Source organism: Dicentrarchus labrax, unplaced genomic scaffold (genome assembly GCF_905237075.1).
Source record: "Dicentrarchus labrax unplaced genomic scaffold, dlabrax2021, whole genome shotgun sequence".
NCBI lineage: Eukaryota > Metazoa > Chordata > Actinopteri > Moronidae > Dicentrarchus > Dicentrarchus labrax.
The window spans coordinates 14,274,906-14,293,942 of NW_026136709.1; the positions used below are offsets into that span (position 1 = coordinate 14,274,906).

Sequence of the window (19,037 nt, forward strand, 5' to 3'; positions counted from 1 at the left end):
TCCCTATCTGCTTCCTCAACAGGAAGGTACTGGAAGCTGCTCTCAGAGGTCACATCTCTAATAAATGAATTAGCAGTGTGTGCATTTGTGAGAGAAACCATATGTTCACAGCCTATGGTTATGCAACATATTAAATACAGAGATTGTCAGACAGTGAAACAGAACAGGAATAAAAATAAATATCTCTTGACAGTTTGTGTATTCTGGTGTCCAGCACTGCACACACACACTGTTACAAAATGAGTTAATGGTGTCCTGAAGAGGCTGTCTAGATAGAAATTGTGAAGTTTATAACTGTACTTCCATTGGGTTTTGAACTTCAGAGGTCTATGTCTCAGAAATGCTTCATTGCTTGACTTTTTGTTATTTCATACCTTTCTGAGGCTTCACTCATGTGTCACAAGTCTATTTACTGTGCTGCTGACCTACCGTACACTTTCACAGTAAAAGGTTGTGACTTTCATTTCAAACATAAAGAGGAAACTGAAAAACGTGTGTGTGATTGAAACAAAACTTGAAACAACTGTTCCAAGCTGCAGAAAAAGAATAATAACACATACAAACTTTGCTGAGCTATTAAAAGGACCCTTTCAAAAAAGAATTGAATGGATGAAAATACAACAGTCACAACAAAAGAAGTACAGTATATTTTGGAGATACAAGGACAAAGACTGTAGGGGAGAAAAAAAATCTCAAAATATGATTTTTATGCTTGGCTGAGGTGGAAAAGTTGTGCAACAAAGTGCAATTGAAACAGTGATTCAGATTAAATCATAACTTACATGAAGCATGTGACTTCCACTGAAGAGAGGAAACCATCAGATCTGTGTGGAGTGATTAGGATACTATAATGCTGCTCACATTAATACATAAAACAAACATAAATTACATATTTCTGTCGTGTTTTCTACATTGTTTAACACCATTTCCTCTGCAATGGTTTAATGGTATCTGACCGGAGGATATCTCAACAAACCAACTAATCGCATAATGGTTGTGGTTGGTAGTGATTTTCTCAAAATTCAGTTAAAATTGGTGCTACATTTGGATGGAAACCTAGTTATTGATAGGAACAAGGCCCAGAGAAATTACCAATTTGAATCTGTATTTATTGTTATAAATCAATATGAAATCAGGTAAGATTTATCATTGTGTTCCTATCTTAATAGTTAAATTATTGCAGCATTTAAAGAATAAACTTGTATTATAATTATTTATGTTAAAAAGGATAAACTAAGAATGTATAATATAAACCAACATATTCACATTCAGTATCTATAATAACCTTCCTCTCCCTGAATTAAAGTTATATTGGTTATATTGTATTAGAATTGACTAAGCAGTCACTCCACTGCATTCATTGTGTCATGGGTGTCATGTTAAACACATGATTTAATTTAGTCATTATGGTGTGTGTATGTGTGTGTGTCTGTCACAATATGAGTGATGCCGTGTTAATAGTATTGTCTCCTCCTGGCAGATTGCCATGGCATGTGGGATATCATCGCCTGTTGGCCCCCAGCCAGAGTCGGAGAGGTGGTTACAATAGCCTGCCCCACTTACTTCAGTTACTTCAGTGATCAGCACAGAGGTAAACACATCTTCCTTCACTTCATGTAAATACAACATGCATACAATATATAGTTTCCATTTCATGTTCAGCCTCAAAACTATCATTTATTTATCAAAACTGAATAAATGTACCAGTGAAATGTCATGTTGAGAACATCATTTAAATATCTCCAGTCATGTTGTATTAGTGGAATAATTAATTTTAAACCTACAGGTGCCAGAACACGACCTTGTGCTACCATTTTGACAGTAGCTCAAGGCTGACATACATGACAGATTTATAGATTTTCATTTATTCACATTCTTTCTCCAGCTGTGAGTATCTTGATATTTAAAAGTGTATTTGCATACAGTCAAGCCTTTGGGTAGATACTGAAGATGAAATGTGTTTCTTGCATGCAAATGGACATTGGAATTCATCAAACTGGTGGATTTCACCTCCTGAGGACAGCAGATATTTATTAGAAACCCTGCAGAAAGCCCAAGGCCAACAACTTGCAGGAAAAGTGGATACTGATTCATGAGCCTAATAAAGAGCATCATTACATCGTTGTTATTTACAAGACCTATCTCTGAAATGTCAGAACTTTTTACATTTGTGTAATATTATAGAAGGAATTAACAGCTGGAAACCTCTATCCAGAATAGTTTTGACCCTGTGAACCAGCTGTTTCAGATAGATGTTAGGGATACGCCCGGATAAAAGTTAATCCAGGTTACTGTAAAGGGTATGCAGCGTTTACATGAGCCAAATGAAAGACCAGATCTAAAATGTGCACGTAAACTCAGTCACAGATTGCAGTCAGGGTCTAAGAAAACAATCCAGCTCATCTACTTAACCTTTATTTTGGAATGAGCACAGACAAAGAGGGAGGAAGAAGAGAGATGATTCAGAAGAGAGACATCACCAAATTTTAGTCAAGGTTCTTGACAACCATCCTCTTCAACTCTGTTACTTCATAGACAGCGTTTTTTTTTTTTTCTCTCTTCCTGATCCATTTTAGATCGCTTCTTTCTAAAGGTGCAACTCAAAACCTCCTACTCAAGACCTCATATGTGTCTTTTTTTGCAATCTTGTCTTTGCTTGCTAATTTTGAGCCCTTTGATTTTTTGGATTTTTCCAGTTGCTTACCTTCTTTCAAAACATTGTGTCCTTGTTTGATGCTCCTGCTACATCAAACCATTTCACTTCCTGATTTTTGAAGCTCTCAGTCTCAATACCTGCACTAGCATTGAGACATCAGACCTTTTAGAGATGTTCTGATACCATTTTTCCTTCTTCATACCGATTCAAACATATTGGCCGATACTTAGTACTGAAGTTTAAGGTTGTTGTTTTTTTGCCTTACTGTAGACTTGAATTCGAAAATTGGGTTATTAAATTAAACACACATCACAGGTGGGTAGACTCAGCATGAACACCAATTTTGGATATTTTCTGTAATGCTGCCTGACCCAAACCTTTTCCACTCTCAGAGAGTCATTCTCAGATGACTGCTGATGGATATCCACTCTTTCTTTTCAACACCTCTGGGCGATTTCCCTCCATCTTTTTACCTGCTCCTCTTGTGCCTCTCCGTCTGTGCCCCAGCGAGTCAATGCTCATTCTTGCCCCCTGACTGAGAGATGTAATATCTAAGTATTGGAGATGGGGCTTTTACTTTAGATAACCACTGCCTTTGAAATCACTGGGAAATGTGTAGTGCATAGACCACATTCAGAACCCCAATGAGGTGAATATAATGCTAACTTAGGTATCTTGCCGTTGAAATGGATTTCAGCAGGTTCTCACAGATAGAAGGACACATTTGTTTCAGACTTTTCAGTTAATGTAGAAATTCCCTGCCATCCTTTTCCACTTATACTGTACACATCGATGTTAACATCTGCTGGTTCTCACAGTAATTCTTTCAAGACTGACTCTTTTTCCACCTTCCGAGACAATAAAATGGATCATTAATCCTCAATTTCTCCCTTCTACCTTTGTCGCCCCTTCCTTGTTTTTCCCTGAATCCTGTCAGCATTCCCATGTTTCGCCTTTCACTTTGATCTTATAGTGGAAATGATGAATACATACTATAAACAAACATATACATACCATGAATTTGCTGTTAACAGATCCCCTGGCTCTATCCAAAGGTAACAAATCATCTGTCTAGGAGCACCTCTAAAGCTTACTTGTTTTTTTAATTAACACATATTATCTTTTGTTACCTTTGAACAGAGTCAGACTAGCTGTTTCCCCCTGTTTCCAGTCTTTATGCTAAGCTAAGGCAACAGGCTTCATATTTAACACATAAGTGTGGTATTGATTTTTTCAATCAGCAAGACAAGAAAATGTTGAAACATTCCTCTGCATTTCTTTAAAAGGATTATTAGGCGTAAATCTAGACAACTGATTGATGACAGCCGAACAAACTGTCTCTTTTCATGCTCTGATCATTCATCACAAAGTTTTAAAAGTTTTTACTTCAACGGCTCTAATTTCTTCTAATTCTTCCTGTACCCGAAAACCTCCCTCAACCTGAAATGCTGCTGTTGCGTACTTTTGCATATTTTGTGGGTGTGAAAAAAGCCAATCCATCACCTCTTAAACAGCCAGTAAAATCTGTAATATGGTCTACCTGCACTGAACCATTGGTGCATGCTAACGTGTGATATATATATTTTTTCCTTCTGGGAGTGTTGCTGCACTCATACAGGCATTAGCACCCCAGAGAGTCAAACTGCAAATTAGAGACACAGAGAAATCTGACACTTCAGAGATGGAGGACACACTTCAAACCCCACATGTATTCATGGCACCATGAAAGATGTTCAGTTTGAAGGTGATGGGAAAAAACTGAAAAATTTAGTAATGCTTTGACTTGTGAGGTGAAAATAACCCACCACAGACGGGTAAAAGTAGACTAAATGTTGAATATTCATTAGAATAATGTCAACAAATGTCTTTTTGGAATACTAATTCACAGCACTTGACAATTCTTAATTTCTCTCTTAATTTAAATGTATTACTGGTAGCTTAATTTCACCTTGAGTTCAAGTTTTAGTAAATTGAACTGTGATAGTAATTTGCATTTGACATATATCATTATCAATAGGGGAATTAGAAGGGCACTCAGAGGCACAATTGCCACTCTAATATTTGATCCCAGTATATCTCTAATAAGAAATTTAGGCTTCAATAAGACATACTTTTATGCAATTGGAAGCCATGAAAGCAAATGCTGTTCTTCCTGTTATTAAAGTAATGTGTTTCTGATTCCTCTTGTCTCGAGATACATAAATTCATAGTTCTGACCTTTATTTCCCACTGAGGCAGAACTGAACGATAAATGACATCTGCTTAGTTTGTTGTATATCATCAACTGAAATGGGCCGTGGAACAACTCATAACAGATCGTTTATTTAGCGTGTTTGGTATGATTTTGTGTTCTGACATTAGCATTTATAGTGCAGTTTTTGATGAATGACGACACTTGTCAGAAGAATCAAAGCAAATATACGTGGTCACAGCACCGTCCATGGACAGAACCCATCATTTTCTTGCCAAATTATTTAAAACATTCAAAAATTCCAAGTGGATTGTGCAAATGTGATTAAAGCATATAAAGCTGTTGTATTAATCTTTAATGGGAAATACACTCAATCAGATCAGTTAACCATGGGAGGAGTTGACTAAGGCACAAACCAACACAGAGATGAATAATATGTGTTACATATATTGGTAAAATACATATTTCATTGTATTTTATTATTTGCAAAGACAGCTAACAATGTTGTATAGTATTAAGTTTGTTTTATTAATAAGATCTCTTTTGTTTAATGCAGACCTGGTTCTCTTTAATGGGTCTGAAGGGTCGGTCCGGGGGATTTATAAAGCTGTCAAATGTGAATCCATCCTAAACAAATGAGCAGGTGTTCGGATGCAGCCAAATAGTTTAATAGTTCCACATGAACTCTTTGAAAACAGACGTCCTTTTGTCTGACTAGGTGGTGTAGGCGTCTTCAAACAAGCTAACGTCATTTCGGAATGAAAATCTCCTTGACTTTCATACACTCGGAAAGTACAAAATATTCATGACCTTTTCCTGATATTGAGTTGCAGCTCTTTCGGCACAACCCACATCTTCACGATGATTAACTTTTCTATCTACAGCTCCTCCTTTGTGATTGCTTCACCTTTAATAAGGAAAATCAATGAGTTACCTTGATTCACCTCGTCTCTGTGTTTTATAAAAGGAAGTTTTCACATTCAGGTGCAGTAAAACATAGCAACGGCTCAGACAGTTAAAACCATCTTTCTGCCCAGTGTTGTCTCAAGTACAAGGTCATGTTAAAGCACTTCTAGAGCCTCTCTTTTTTTAACATGTGACAACAGCATGGTTATATTAAGCATCCATATAACCAGGCCTCTGTCCTGTGGGACCAGGGAAAGACCTGCTGTCTTACCCTCAAATCATCACAGCTGCTGCTGTTCAAGAGGTCAGAGGTCCAGAGATAGCCAGTAGTCCACCCACTGCCAAAACACACACACACACTAGAGGTGGACGATGTATATCGTTTGCGATAATATCGTCATTGTTGTTTTGACAATGTGCAAATTTCCATTATCGAGTATTTAAATTACTTCACCAAAAATATTGAAACGCATGCGGAAACTCCTCACATCCACTTAATACACGGTGCAACAATGCTCTCTACAGCACGTCTCGCTAGCATCCTCCTTGCAACAGTTTCGCAGCGCGTTGTGATGGTAGAGAGAAAATGCAAGCACCTCCAGTCCCTGAAGCTACTGGTACTTCAGTTGATTTAGTGCCGAGACGTGGGTCTACCTCTCTGGCATGGAAATGGTTTATTTTCGAAAATACTTTTTTAGCGCAGTGGTCCGAACACTTCAAAGTTGAAATCTGTTCCACTTTTAACACTGCTGGGCGCTCGGAAAATTAGTTTTGGTGGACACAAGCCCTAACTCAGACTTTACTTGCTATGACTTTTTCTATGACTTTTTTAGTGATAAAAGTTAACTGAAATGGTATTACATTTACTTATTCTATTTCTATTCTCTATTTATACTGTACAAATATCCTCCAACATATTTGAGGGTAATTCAATACACTTGAATGGAATTTGAGAAATAATATGTTTTCATATGTTTTTCAGCCTAAAAAGAATAAACTATTCATTACTTCTGTGCCATTTTACAACTAAAGTGGATGTTTTTACTTTCCAGTCCCACTTAGTGTTCGACTGCTCAGCTGAGCAGACATCACAGCAATTAATCTTTCATTGTGAGAACCGGCTATGGCTGTTCGTCTGAGTGATTACGCACTTTGCATCCACAATCATAGTATTGGTCTGATACAGACTCACAATGTTTATATTAAAGGAAGCCAAAAAGCAAGAAGTATATATTCTACATGCTCCAAAATGTGTTTACTAATTCCACTTTTTCTGTATTAAAGTACAAGTGATAACAGGACTGTGTAATTAACTCTGTGGGTCACAGCTTCAGATTATGCAGATTGAACTCTGATCAGCACTGATTGTGAAAAGTGTATCCCTGTGACTCTGGCGACAACTGTGCCGACTGTCAATGTTAATTTTGTTTAACCTTGACCTCAAACTTGTTCTAACCTCAACCAAGTATTTTCAGTTTCCTGAAGTTAACCAAACATGCCTGGAGGGCTGATGTGTGAGTTTTGCTCCTGATTGATTGTGGCAGGCGTAGTAGGAGCAAGAGTTGGTCGAAATCGACTGTGGAAGTTGTGGAATCCCCCTCAGCCACTTCCCTGCACCAAACTAAAAATGAGTTTCTCTGAGCTCTCTAAGGAAATGTACTGTATTTGTGAGGCCTTATCATAAACATAGTTCAGTTCTGAAAAATGTTGGGAGTAAACAGATCAGGGTGTGAACTACAGGGGAGCCAGTGTGTAGGATTTAGTGGCATCTAGCTGTGTAGTTGCAGATTGCAACTCCCTCGAAACATGGTGGTTCAGCATGGTGGCCTCCATAGAAGAGGACCTAATCCCTCTGTAGATAGAAAAGGCTCATTCTAAGGTAATGAATACATGTGTCTTATTTTCATTTATATACATTTATATTAAAAACACACCTATGAATACATTATTAGATTCCATTTCTGACAATATATCTTCCTAAATGTTACACACTGGACCTTTAATAAGAGGTAAGGAGCTCCCCTGAAAACATGATTTATGAAATTGGTCCCAGAAATATTGATAATATGCTATTTTTGCTACTAATTTTTAAAAATCTTTCTGCATCTTAATCCTCATGGATCATGCGTGAAATTAGGCTATTATTGATGTGTGATTCATGCATGAAGCTGATCTAATTCACTAAGATACTGGCATGCATGCTTTTCTTGCCATCACCACTGAAGCATAGTGGTGCAATATCATAAAGTTCACTCAATTTAATTCAGATCAGAAAAAAAGAAACTTTCTTTGTCCCACTCAGTCTGCATGCTGAATCACCATTATTTGTTGCTCTGTTTTGTAGTCAGCATAATGTGAGTCAATCAGTCGAGCACACCCTCCTTGTAGAAGAAAAGAAAAGTAAGCTTCCACGAATAGTTCGCACACTGATAAAAATAACAATAAAGTCATAAGGAGATTGGTGTCTGCTGGTGTCAGGTAAATGGGTGAATTTTTGGAAACCTGCTGCAAAAATGAACTGTTTCATAAAATCTGAATGATATACAGCATGCAGATGCTGCAGGAATTTACCTTCAAACTCAAAGTCAATATAATGAGACAGAAACAGCTTGAGATAAACTCCTCTGGAGAGATACACAGACACAGAGAGAGACTATAAATCTCTCTAAATCCTCAAATTCAAGAACCCTTATGTATCCCTACCTTAGCTCCCTCGTTTTTCTTTTGTACTTTCTTACCTTCACACACACACACACACACACACACACACACACACACACACACACACACCTGACTCTGATGGCATCTATCTATCTATAATGTAGAACTCAAGAAATATTTTTAGACTATCCTCCCAAGAAGAACGATCATCAGCATCAGTCGTTCCAGCAAGCGCCCCGAAAAAACATGCACAGTGTGAGAAACTAACTTTTTTTTTAACCATGGGGGGAATGACTGTGACTCACAGTGTGCTGACTACAAAAAAGAGAAATTAACAAATCAATAATTAGTTTTAGCCACCTTAACTTCCACACTTAAATGGTGATGGCAAGAATAGCGTGCATGATGGCATCTTTTCAAAAAGTGATTAATGAATCACCCTCATGCATGAATCACACATCAATAATAGCCTAGTTTTGGAGAGACGTCAGATAAAAAAACACGCTGGATGATGAATCCTACTGACTCTGGTGATTGGATTTTTATGACTTTTGTTATAGACATTCATGTCACCCTGAATTGCAATCACCTTTGTGATCCATTTAATTTATCAAATAGTTTGGTTTATGACCAAAAACCTGCAAAACTAACGACATTCCCATCATTCTCAGTTGTACTTTGTGTTTCTTGCTAATTAGCAACTGTCAGACACCTAAGGAAAGCTGTATATTAGAGATTATATTGGAGGATATCTGTGTATTTCAGCCCTTATTGAGTTTCCAGGTCAAGACAAATCCTTGATAAACAAAAATCAATTTCTAACTGAGCTCCGGGAAGCTGATGCCATTCAGGTGAAAACTGTAATTATCTATTCAAAGAAACCAAATTTGAAAACATACTGTTATCACTCATGATTTGCTGTGAATGATTATGTCTAATCATTAGACATAATCCCCCCCGAATCAGGAGGGATTTTTGGTGCAAAACGTCTCTGAGCTCTCATCATACTGACAGGAGAATCAAACTGGAGCATATCGGCGATGATTGAAGGAAAAAATTCTTTCCACTGCTTATTTTCAAGTAAATATAGTGATTTACAGAATGACCTGGGTTTTACTAAAGTAGGTTTTGTTGTAAATGACAGCTATGAGAGAAGAAATATTGTCTCAGGTGACCATGACCCAGCTTGATGGGGTCATCTTTTTCTCTGCGAGTGGCTTGGCGTTTTGGCCGATGATGGTGTTCCACTTACGCTTTGTTCTGTCACACACAAGAAAATGTCATGACAGCTGCTTGCATCAGGACCTGCATAACCGAGGACATCATCCTGATGAAAATGCTCCTCCTGCATGAGAATTCACAGATTAAGCTGTTAGTGGTGGTAATGGGACTCTCAGAGGTTGACTGTGTGAGAGCATCTCTTCCTCTCTGGCATTTATGGATTCCTGTGTAAAAGAAAATCTTGATGGCTTATATCATCAGTATATGTGCAGTAGAACAAACAGCATCTGTTCACATGAAGACGATGCTAACAAGAAGAGGAGTCATTTTGCACCAGTTTTCTGACACAATTTTCTAACTCGCTGTTCATCGAAAGGCACCTTTCCCATTACTAAGACAGAAGATGAATATATTTCCTGACATTTCAAATATAACCAAAGCAGATGAACTATATCGCTCTTTCGCTGTTGGTTCCACAGTAAAAGATTGCATTATCACATCTTAAAGTGCAGATGCTTATCGCCCCAAATTTAATCCGTGGCCCCTTCAACCAAAATTAATGTCTGTAGATTTAGATTTTAGATTGCAGTTGCAGACAAGACCATTTTAAAGTTATAATATTGTGCAATGGTGAAAACAAACACATTATATTAGAACAACAATATTTATACGGAAATGGCTCTTTCACAACATTTAGATAATGTTTTAAATGTGTATAGTAGAACAAAATAAAAGCAAAAAGAAGGGAGAAAGATCTAAAAATACCAGTAAAATAAAGATAAAGTCCATGAATATATTTGTTTAAATGTTTATATATCATAATTTTTGATAAATGTACTAACCATGTTGGATTTATTTTAATATTTTTATTTGACAAAATGATATATAGTAGTTTATATAATAGTTTTAATGTGATCCAGACCTGACAGATATGTTGACCTGGCCAATATATCATCAGATTTTATATTATCACAGATAACAGACTTTTGGTAGAATAAAACACCATAAAATAGAAATAAATTAGGATAAGAGTAAAGAATAAGAATTACATAAAGGAAAGCCTAAAAAGGTGCGGCTTTATTAAAGCTGTCCACAGTGTGCACATATCCTGAGTCCAAAGAAAGAAAGAGTCACTTTAAGTGGCACAACCTCAAAAGCACAGTCTCCTTTAGTTTTAAGCTGGGATCAATGAAAAACAAACAAGCCCTGATCAGAGAACCATAGAGACCTGCTGGTATTATAGAGTGGCAGTAGATCTATAATGAAGGCAGGTGCCCGACCATGCAGAGCTCTGTAAGTTACCACAATAGCCTTGAATGGGATTCTGAATTTGATGGGCAGCCAGTGAAGAGAAATCCAAATTGGTGTCACTTGAGACCTTTTTGGAGCTCTGGTCAAAAGCTTAGTAGCATTTTGGACCACCTGTAAACGATACAGAGATGCATTGCTGTGGCAGGGGAAGAGAGAGTTTCAATAGTCAAGATGGGATGAGATAAAAGTGTGAACTATTATTTCCATCTCAACTTGAGGCACAATGGGCCTGAGGTTTGCAGTGTTTCTCAAATGAAAAAAACAGGAACGAATCAAACACTTGACATGTTGGTCCAGTCAGAGTCTGTTTCATAGTATACAAGACTGGGTGGAGCAGAAATAAGAACATCTGTTTTGTCAGCATTGGACTGTAGGAAATTATCAGATATCCAGTGTTTAGGCAGTTATTTAAAACTAATTATTAAAGGATATGAAAAGCTGACTATCATCCGCATTAAGTGACGTATTGTCTGTCCAAGACGAACCACATGCACAGTAAACAGAATCGGACCAAGTACCGAACCTTGGAACACACCACATCTGATGATTACTTTGGCCACTGTGTCAAAAGTTGCACTGAAATCCAACAGTACTCTCTCCTGCACTCTCAAAATATTATTTTAGACTCTGCTTACAGGAACCAGACTGATACTTCTGTGTTGCCAATTTGTCCACTTTTTTCTAGTGTAAAGTGTCTTTTAGAGTCCGTACGTGTGTAAAACTGTAACAATATTCTTTTTGTGAAATAGCCTTGAGTCCAGGTGAAGTCGCTCTGCTTTCAGGTGCTCTTCTGTCCTTTCCCTTGCTTCGTCATACTGCATTATTCTGCAATGCAGCAATAAATCTGTTGAGAAGACTGAAAGCATACCACCCTGACTACAAATGTGTCCATGGGCCTGAAAGATGACTTCACATCTATACTTTAATGAATGTTTTTGTTCAGGATCTTCAGGAGGATTCAGCCCATACTTTCCTACAGTACTACTTCCAAAAACTGGTGACAGGAGAGGGGCTTAATGAGACTGATGTTCTGTGTGTGTGTGTGTGTGTGTGTGTGTGTGTGTGTGTGTGTGTGTGTGTGTGTGTGTGTGTGTGTGTGTGTGTGTGTGTGTGTGTGTGTGTGTGTGTGTGTGTGTGTGTGTGTGTGTATAGAGGAATGGATTGAGGATAAAATAAGACAGAAAATAAGGTTTAATTGATCCCATCATCTAAGCATGACACTCGAATACAGCCACGGATAGAAAACCTTTTCCTGACTGAGTAGCATTTCTAGATACCAACCTCCTGCTGCACATGCTTTCTTCTACACCTCAGTGCCCGCATATGATAACATTTCATCGTAATTGGTTGCGTTTACATGCACAGAGCAACTGTTGGTCACATTGTGGTTAAGGTCTGGGATTTAAGGGGGTTAAGCTGTTTACATGAACCTCTGTTTCATACACATGTGAATAAACCATGACTAAATCCCACAAATAAACCAAATATTTTGTTTCTGGTGCTCCTGTTTCTGGTGTGTTTGGCAGATAAAAAAGCAGGTTATTTCTAATACAGGGGATAATAAACTGGATGTTCTTACTGTAATGCCTTTGCAGTCATATCGACTATAATGTTCTTGACTATGGCGACTTACCTAAGCGGTCCACAAAAGAAGCAAAAGAAACCCAGCAAGTCAGCAACAATGAACAATAAGAGCAAAGAATGTGCCTAGTTCCATAGAGGATAGATAATCAATATTAATACAAATGAATAATGGAAAGCATATTACATCACCACCTGAGAGGTCTCAACTCAATATAGACCTATTTTATTCCCTACATCATTACAGAGTCAGGAGTTAAAAAGTATAGAAAGGAAATATTAAAACAAAAGTTGAATGCGAAGGACAAAAAGGTAAAACACCTACCTGCAACCAACCCCTGACTCCAGCATGACAGAAAACAAACCCACAAACTACACAAACAGTCCAGCTACACAATATACTTTGAATTTTGAAATTAAATACAGTCAGACATGAAAGGGGGACGGTGTTCCCATCAAGTTTTCTGCAAAAACAAAATGTGTTTATATAAAACTAATTTGCAACAGGAAACCCATCAGCATAATGAGGAATTGTTATTGATAAATGTAATCTGGTAAGAAGCAAAATGTTCAGACTAGCGTAACGGTAAAATGTTCTCTGACAATTTATTTCAAGTATCTGCTCATATGATTACCCCAGCATAATCAAACTTTTTTAGGCACTCACTGTGCTTGGTTACGGTTGGGGAAAGACCATGGTCATATTTCATATAGAAAAAGGCTGCAGCCCGAGACCATGCACACAAAACATTAATATCTTAATGAAAAGAGATGATTTATGCCGGATTTAGCTATTAGCTAATTTCCATCTGCAGTCCCTTGTAGGTGCAAACAGAACAGTCACCAGACACTAAAAACATTCATGTATGCAGCATCATTACATAGTCTCTATCACAGATAAACAGAATTATACAGACACACATCAACATATAAACACCAGCACATACATCCAATTTAACATGACTTGTTGCTCAATATTTTGCACAATGGGGAAAAACAATGAAAGTTTGTATAAGGTTTAAGCTCAGTCGGGAGCATATTCTGGTGTTTGATGGCCATAAATGAAAAAGTAGATTGTGGAAACGCAGGCCGCCGCAGTAGGATGTTTAATGTCGAGTGGAGCTTAAAAAAAGCTCTTCAATGGTGGAGAAGTCTAATCTAATACCTATTGAACTTCTGAAAACAGAATGAGATTTTTAAAACTTCAGAGATTGTATTTGGACAATATGTTGCAGTGATGGTGGTTTAATGATTTCCTCTTTTAAGGCTTTTTTTTAAAAAAAAGAATCTCAGCCCAATTTTACTGGCCTGGGGGCGCCAGGGTTTACAATTATGTATGTAATAATGTATTATCATTTACCCAAAACCATAATTTCTTAATCAGGATCCAAACATCCAACTGCCTCCCTGCGACTCTTGTGTGATACATAAATAAAAATACTAATTTACTAGAGTTAGGAAATGTAAAACATAATGGTGTGTGCATGTTAATATTTCCTCATATGACACGTTACCTTAATTGGAGCGTGTAAATCTTTGTTTGTGGTTGGATGAGTGACAAGATGCGGATCAGAATGTCAATATCTGTAACAGCCAACTGCCTTTCTGCAGGCACAGATAATGCATGAGTCAATAATGGCTCACATCAGTGGGCGACAGCCATACAGCAGTTTGTGGAGGTTTTCTACTTGTTTACAGTGACCCAATAAGCCAGTATGTGAGGTCACTGACAATGTCACTGAATGTCTCAAAGCAGCACAACATGAAGTTTTGGAGGAATGTTAAACTAGCGCATTGAGCAGATAAAAGGGAAATACTACCCGAGATTGGCTTTGACCTCTTTATTATCTTTTCGATCTCCAGGTAACCTTTCCAAAAACTGCACACCGGACGGGTGGACTGAGATGCATCCTTATGACATCGCTGTGAACTGTGGATACAATCTCAACAGCACAAGCGATGATGTGAGTAAATGGCCGCAGTCTATAAGAGGCAGCAGAACAGACACCCAATGGTCCAATTGTGAATGAACTCAGCAGCACAGTGCGAAACCATCTTGAAAGCCAGTGGGCAGGAAGAAATTAATTAGAAAATCTTTTCTTTTCTCCATGGGTGGTGTTGTCGGATCTATCAGGAAAATAGCTGTATTGATTGTTAGTTTCATGACTCTAGTGTTTGACTGTTCTATGCCTTCATTCAACCCTTTTTCTTATGATTGTTCACAAAGAACACAACTGAATATCCAGCATAATACTCTATATACGCTGTTTGTATGCTCATGTTAGTGATTTTAAAAGTGTTTTAATCTAAATTATTAGTTACATGTTTTATAGACACCTTCAGAAATGAAGTAAAATGGAAAAAACTTAAGAAAATCTATTGCTATGTTTTATTTAAAGGAGTCATTGTAAGAAATTTGCTTATTCGCTTTATTGCCGAGAGTAAGATGAGAAGAATACCACTCTGATGGGTGCGTTAACCTTGTAGCTTGAGCTAGGTGCCAATTAGATTAACCTAGCTTAGCACAAAGTGTGGAAGCAGTTGGAAACAGCTAGCCTAACTCTGTCCAAGCTGAGTGTCTTGAGTCCCGACAAATATCTGTAAAACACAATTTTTTTTAAGTTTCCTCTGTTCTAAATATTAATATTTGCTGCTCTTTCACCAGTTTGACACTAACTTTGTCAGTCTGGGCTGTGAGACTGAGGAGAACTGCAGTCATTATAATTATCAGTTGGTTGGTACTGCGAGTGACTCATTTCACATTGCACACTCTTGATCTGGTGTTATTATAAAAAATATTGATTATAGCCAGCCACTTAAACCCAAAGACAAGAAAGTGGTATTGAACTCCTGGTAAGAAAGTGAATAAGCACATTTAAAAAATATCAATTTCTTCTCCCTATGTAAAGAATTCATGAACAAATAATAAAAAATACCCCGCGTTAAATGTGAATATACCAATTCGTCAACGTCACTTCATTGTTTGCTGCAGCAGGCAAATGTCTTTGAAGCACAGCACAGTTGATTTTCATCGGCAAGGCTGGGCTCCCTCCTCTATTATCAGGCATTATGAGTCATTAGAGGTTATTCATGTAGCCTTCAGAGTAAGGAGGGGGATAAATACATCAAATGTAGGTCTTATCCAGTTTAATGCAGAGAGAGCTAATCTTGTCTGTGTTGATGAAGGTGGAGCAGGGTAAAAAGTGGATGTGCTCTACCTGCTGGTAAAAGCTTTCTGGGTGGGCACACTCTGCTCTGTGAGTCACAGAGGCAGCCTCATTAGTATGCTACATAAGAAGTCAGGGGGGACCCGGCTGGTGAAGTACTCTAAAAGGAATTTGATGTCCGTCTTTCTGCATACTTGATAGCTCCGTATGCCACAGGATGCAAAGCTCTTAATCTCATTTTCATCAAGCACAAAACATACAGTGCCATGGCAGCGACATTGTGAAGCTACTCTGAAAGGTTTCATGTGCTGAAGCCAGTGAAATCCAGCTATTCCAGGATATTAGACAGCAACAGCCGTTAGCTTGAAGTGCGTCAGAGGATCCAGTTGTATTGATTCTTATTTTAGAGGAATAATTGTGGTTGAAGCAATCACTTAAAGGTCATTGGAGTCAGAGCATGGGAATTATCTTACTGTTGGAAGGTTTTTCATTATATTCATCACAATTCAAAGAGATTAAGAAAGATGTGGTGTCCTTCGCTCTGATGTTGCTCTTGACTCTTTTTGCTTGGAATACAGTATTACACTGTAAGAAAACAAGTCAAGTTGAGTTTATTTTTGTTTTGTTTGATACCTTTTTCATTACCCATGATGGGGTTAGTGGGAAAAGTACAAGCAAGTATTTTCAGAAAAATGCACTTAGAATATTAAAGTAAAAGTACTTGTTCTGCAAAGAAATTGACCCTCTGGGTAAAGTATCATTACTGAATACAGTATTTTAGATTAATGAATTGTTAATACTGATCAATATGTAAGTAACATTTCACTGTTGTTGTATGTGGAGGCGGAGATAACTTTACATACCATTACGTAGTTTAATATGTAACAACAAATTTAATTTTTATAACGTTATGTGTTTTTTAATATAAAATTCTAATATGCAAAATAAAGAGTACTTATATATACACATATATATATATATATATATATATATATATATATATATGTCAGATATTTGTTGTGCAGGACAAGCATTGAGTAACATAGCATTGAAACAGTCATGTACAGTATCAATATCTTTAAATTGCAGCTACAAGGAGTTTTCATTATGTGTTGATTCTGGCGCCCCCTGTGGACAAACGTGGTAGTGTTTCCACTGCCTTATTTCATCTGATTATGAGGGGAATCAATCCGACCCGGTGGCAGGCATTAAGGCGCGAAGAATAACAATATAGAACAAACCAATCTTCTTGCTGATGGTCTTGTTTGTTTATGTAGGTCATACATAGACATCTGTATTAAATTGAGGCTGTTCAATAATCAGTTAAAAGCTCCCGGTAGGTTAAGTACAGTACTTCTATAAATGTACTGACCCTGAAGTTCTGCAGGCACAGAAGCAATTTTATTTCAAATATACAAAATAATAATAATAATAATAATTTTAACCTTCTGAGTCTGTTTCCTTCACTCTGACTTGTATTGATGGTTTTTTTTCTCCTTCAGGGCAAGTTTTTCTGGCAAGTGAAGATTGGCTACACCATCGGCCACAGTGTTTCCCTCATATCTCTCTCCACAGCTATTGTGATCCTCTGCATCTTCAGGTATGCAGACGTGCAGTAAGACACACTCTACACATGATTTGAAATAGGCATCATCACCATCACCTTTCTCAACTTATGTAGAGAAAGTTTGAAAAGGAAACAAGAATGTCTGTTTTTACTCCGCTGCGAACAGTGCAGCAGCTCAACAATTTGCATTGTTGACTTTGCATAATTTCTGATAGATAAACCTGTTTCCTGGCCTCATGTGGTCAGTTGTTTACAAAAAGGATAAAAGGTTGGAATAAAGAAGGAAAAGAACAAAAACAGTCACTGCTGCAGGACCCCTGTGTAGAGCATTAGTTTGAGCATTTACCATAAAGCACACTGACATTGACATTATTCCTGCTGGGCAATATGAACATGACAGTTTATACATCAAACACTCTGAACTGGGATTTGATCAGTGCAGCTTCACACCAGGCAGAAATACAAGGCTTGTGTTAAACGGCGAAAGACAGGATGAGAGATATAAGTATTTCAGAAATAAATAGGATGTCAATCAAACTTGATGGTACTTTCTATCATTTCAGTGTCTTGATCTTTTGATGGCTCATATCTGCAGGGGTTTGAAGATCATACAGGCTGAAGTATAGTGATATGTATATATAAAGTCAGGAATTGATTGTAAGCTCTTCAAAGACAATTGCAGTTTTGATGTCAAGAGTGACTGAGTGATTGCAAATTATTTACCCTAAAAGCCAATGAATGGACAATATATATCTGCATTATTCACATAATACTGAGAAAGGAATTCACAATACAAACGTTTAGTCTCTGCTGGAATTACTTCTACAGAAAGGGACATGATATATATATTTATATTGTTCATAATTGTTTTATATGTATATTCTGTGTTACCTGTTTCAGCCCAGTTTAAAACAGCAGTTTTAAATTGTTTTAAATTTTAATAAGTTAATGTTCTATAAATAAAAGGCCTATTTTAGAGATAAATGATCATCAGTTATTATGATTTTTGGGGATAAAAAAAAATTAAGGCTTACTGTGCTGTACTGTAATGTTTTTTACAGGAATATATTGCTAACAAATTCTTATTAGTTATTACAGTTATGTACTGTACATTTGTTTTAAGTAAATTAAACTAAACTGTCATTAAAAAACAGTAATAATACGGTTATTAGTTATAATATAGAAAGTTTACTGTAAACAAAAACACACCAAAGACTTGTAAATACTGCAAATACTGTAAAATACCTTTTTACAGTTTTACAGCGCAGATTCTTCTTCGTTATTGGATGCAGTTTCTCTACCTCAATTGTACAAGCTTGAACTTTCAGGATCCAAGAATGTTACAAGGAGATAAGAAAAGAAATATGTCTAAAAGAAGATGGACGTTCTCAGTTTGTGTATACATGAATTCTTTTGTAGCGCATTTTGTCTCCGAACACACTGTAAATATGCTTTTTGCTCTGCCGTAAAAATCCCCAGCTGTGAAATCATTCCTCTCGTTACAGGAGCCCTCTGTGCTCACTTCATCTCCTTGAATTCACAGCCAAAGTAATGTGATGCAAATTTCCTTTCATCCATCCAACCATCCATTCTCTCCTGTATACCCTCTAATTTCTGTTCAAGACCATCGTGAGGGAGGAAAACCCTTTTTTCCCTTATTGCTTTCTTTGTTGTATTTTTCATGTGCCTCCTAGACTAGTCTGTCCCTGCCACTGTTGTTCACTGTAACATTGTGTTAGTCACAGATCAGAGATACTTTTTATGTTTTCCACAAAG

At 37.2% G+C, this 19,037-nt stretch overlaps 1 protein-coding gene across 1 annotated transcript in view; it reads left to right on the plus strand.

Annotated features, from left to right (window-relative positions):
* vipr1b (vasoactive intestinal peptide receptor 1b) overlaps positions 1–19,037 on the plus strand; it is a 49,051-nt gene that overhangs the window by 12,056 nt on the left and 17,958 nt on the right. Inside the window, exons 3-5 of the mRNA XM_051411397.1 lie at positions 1,481–1,591; positions 14,391–14,491; positions 17,197–17,294. Coding sequence (XP_051267357.1) covers positions 1,481–1,591; positions 14,391–14,491; positions 17,197–17,294 — 310 coding nt within the window. The remainder of the gene's footprint in view (positions 1–1,480; positions 1,592–14,390; positions 14,492–17,196; positions 17,295–19,037) is intronic.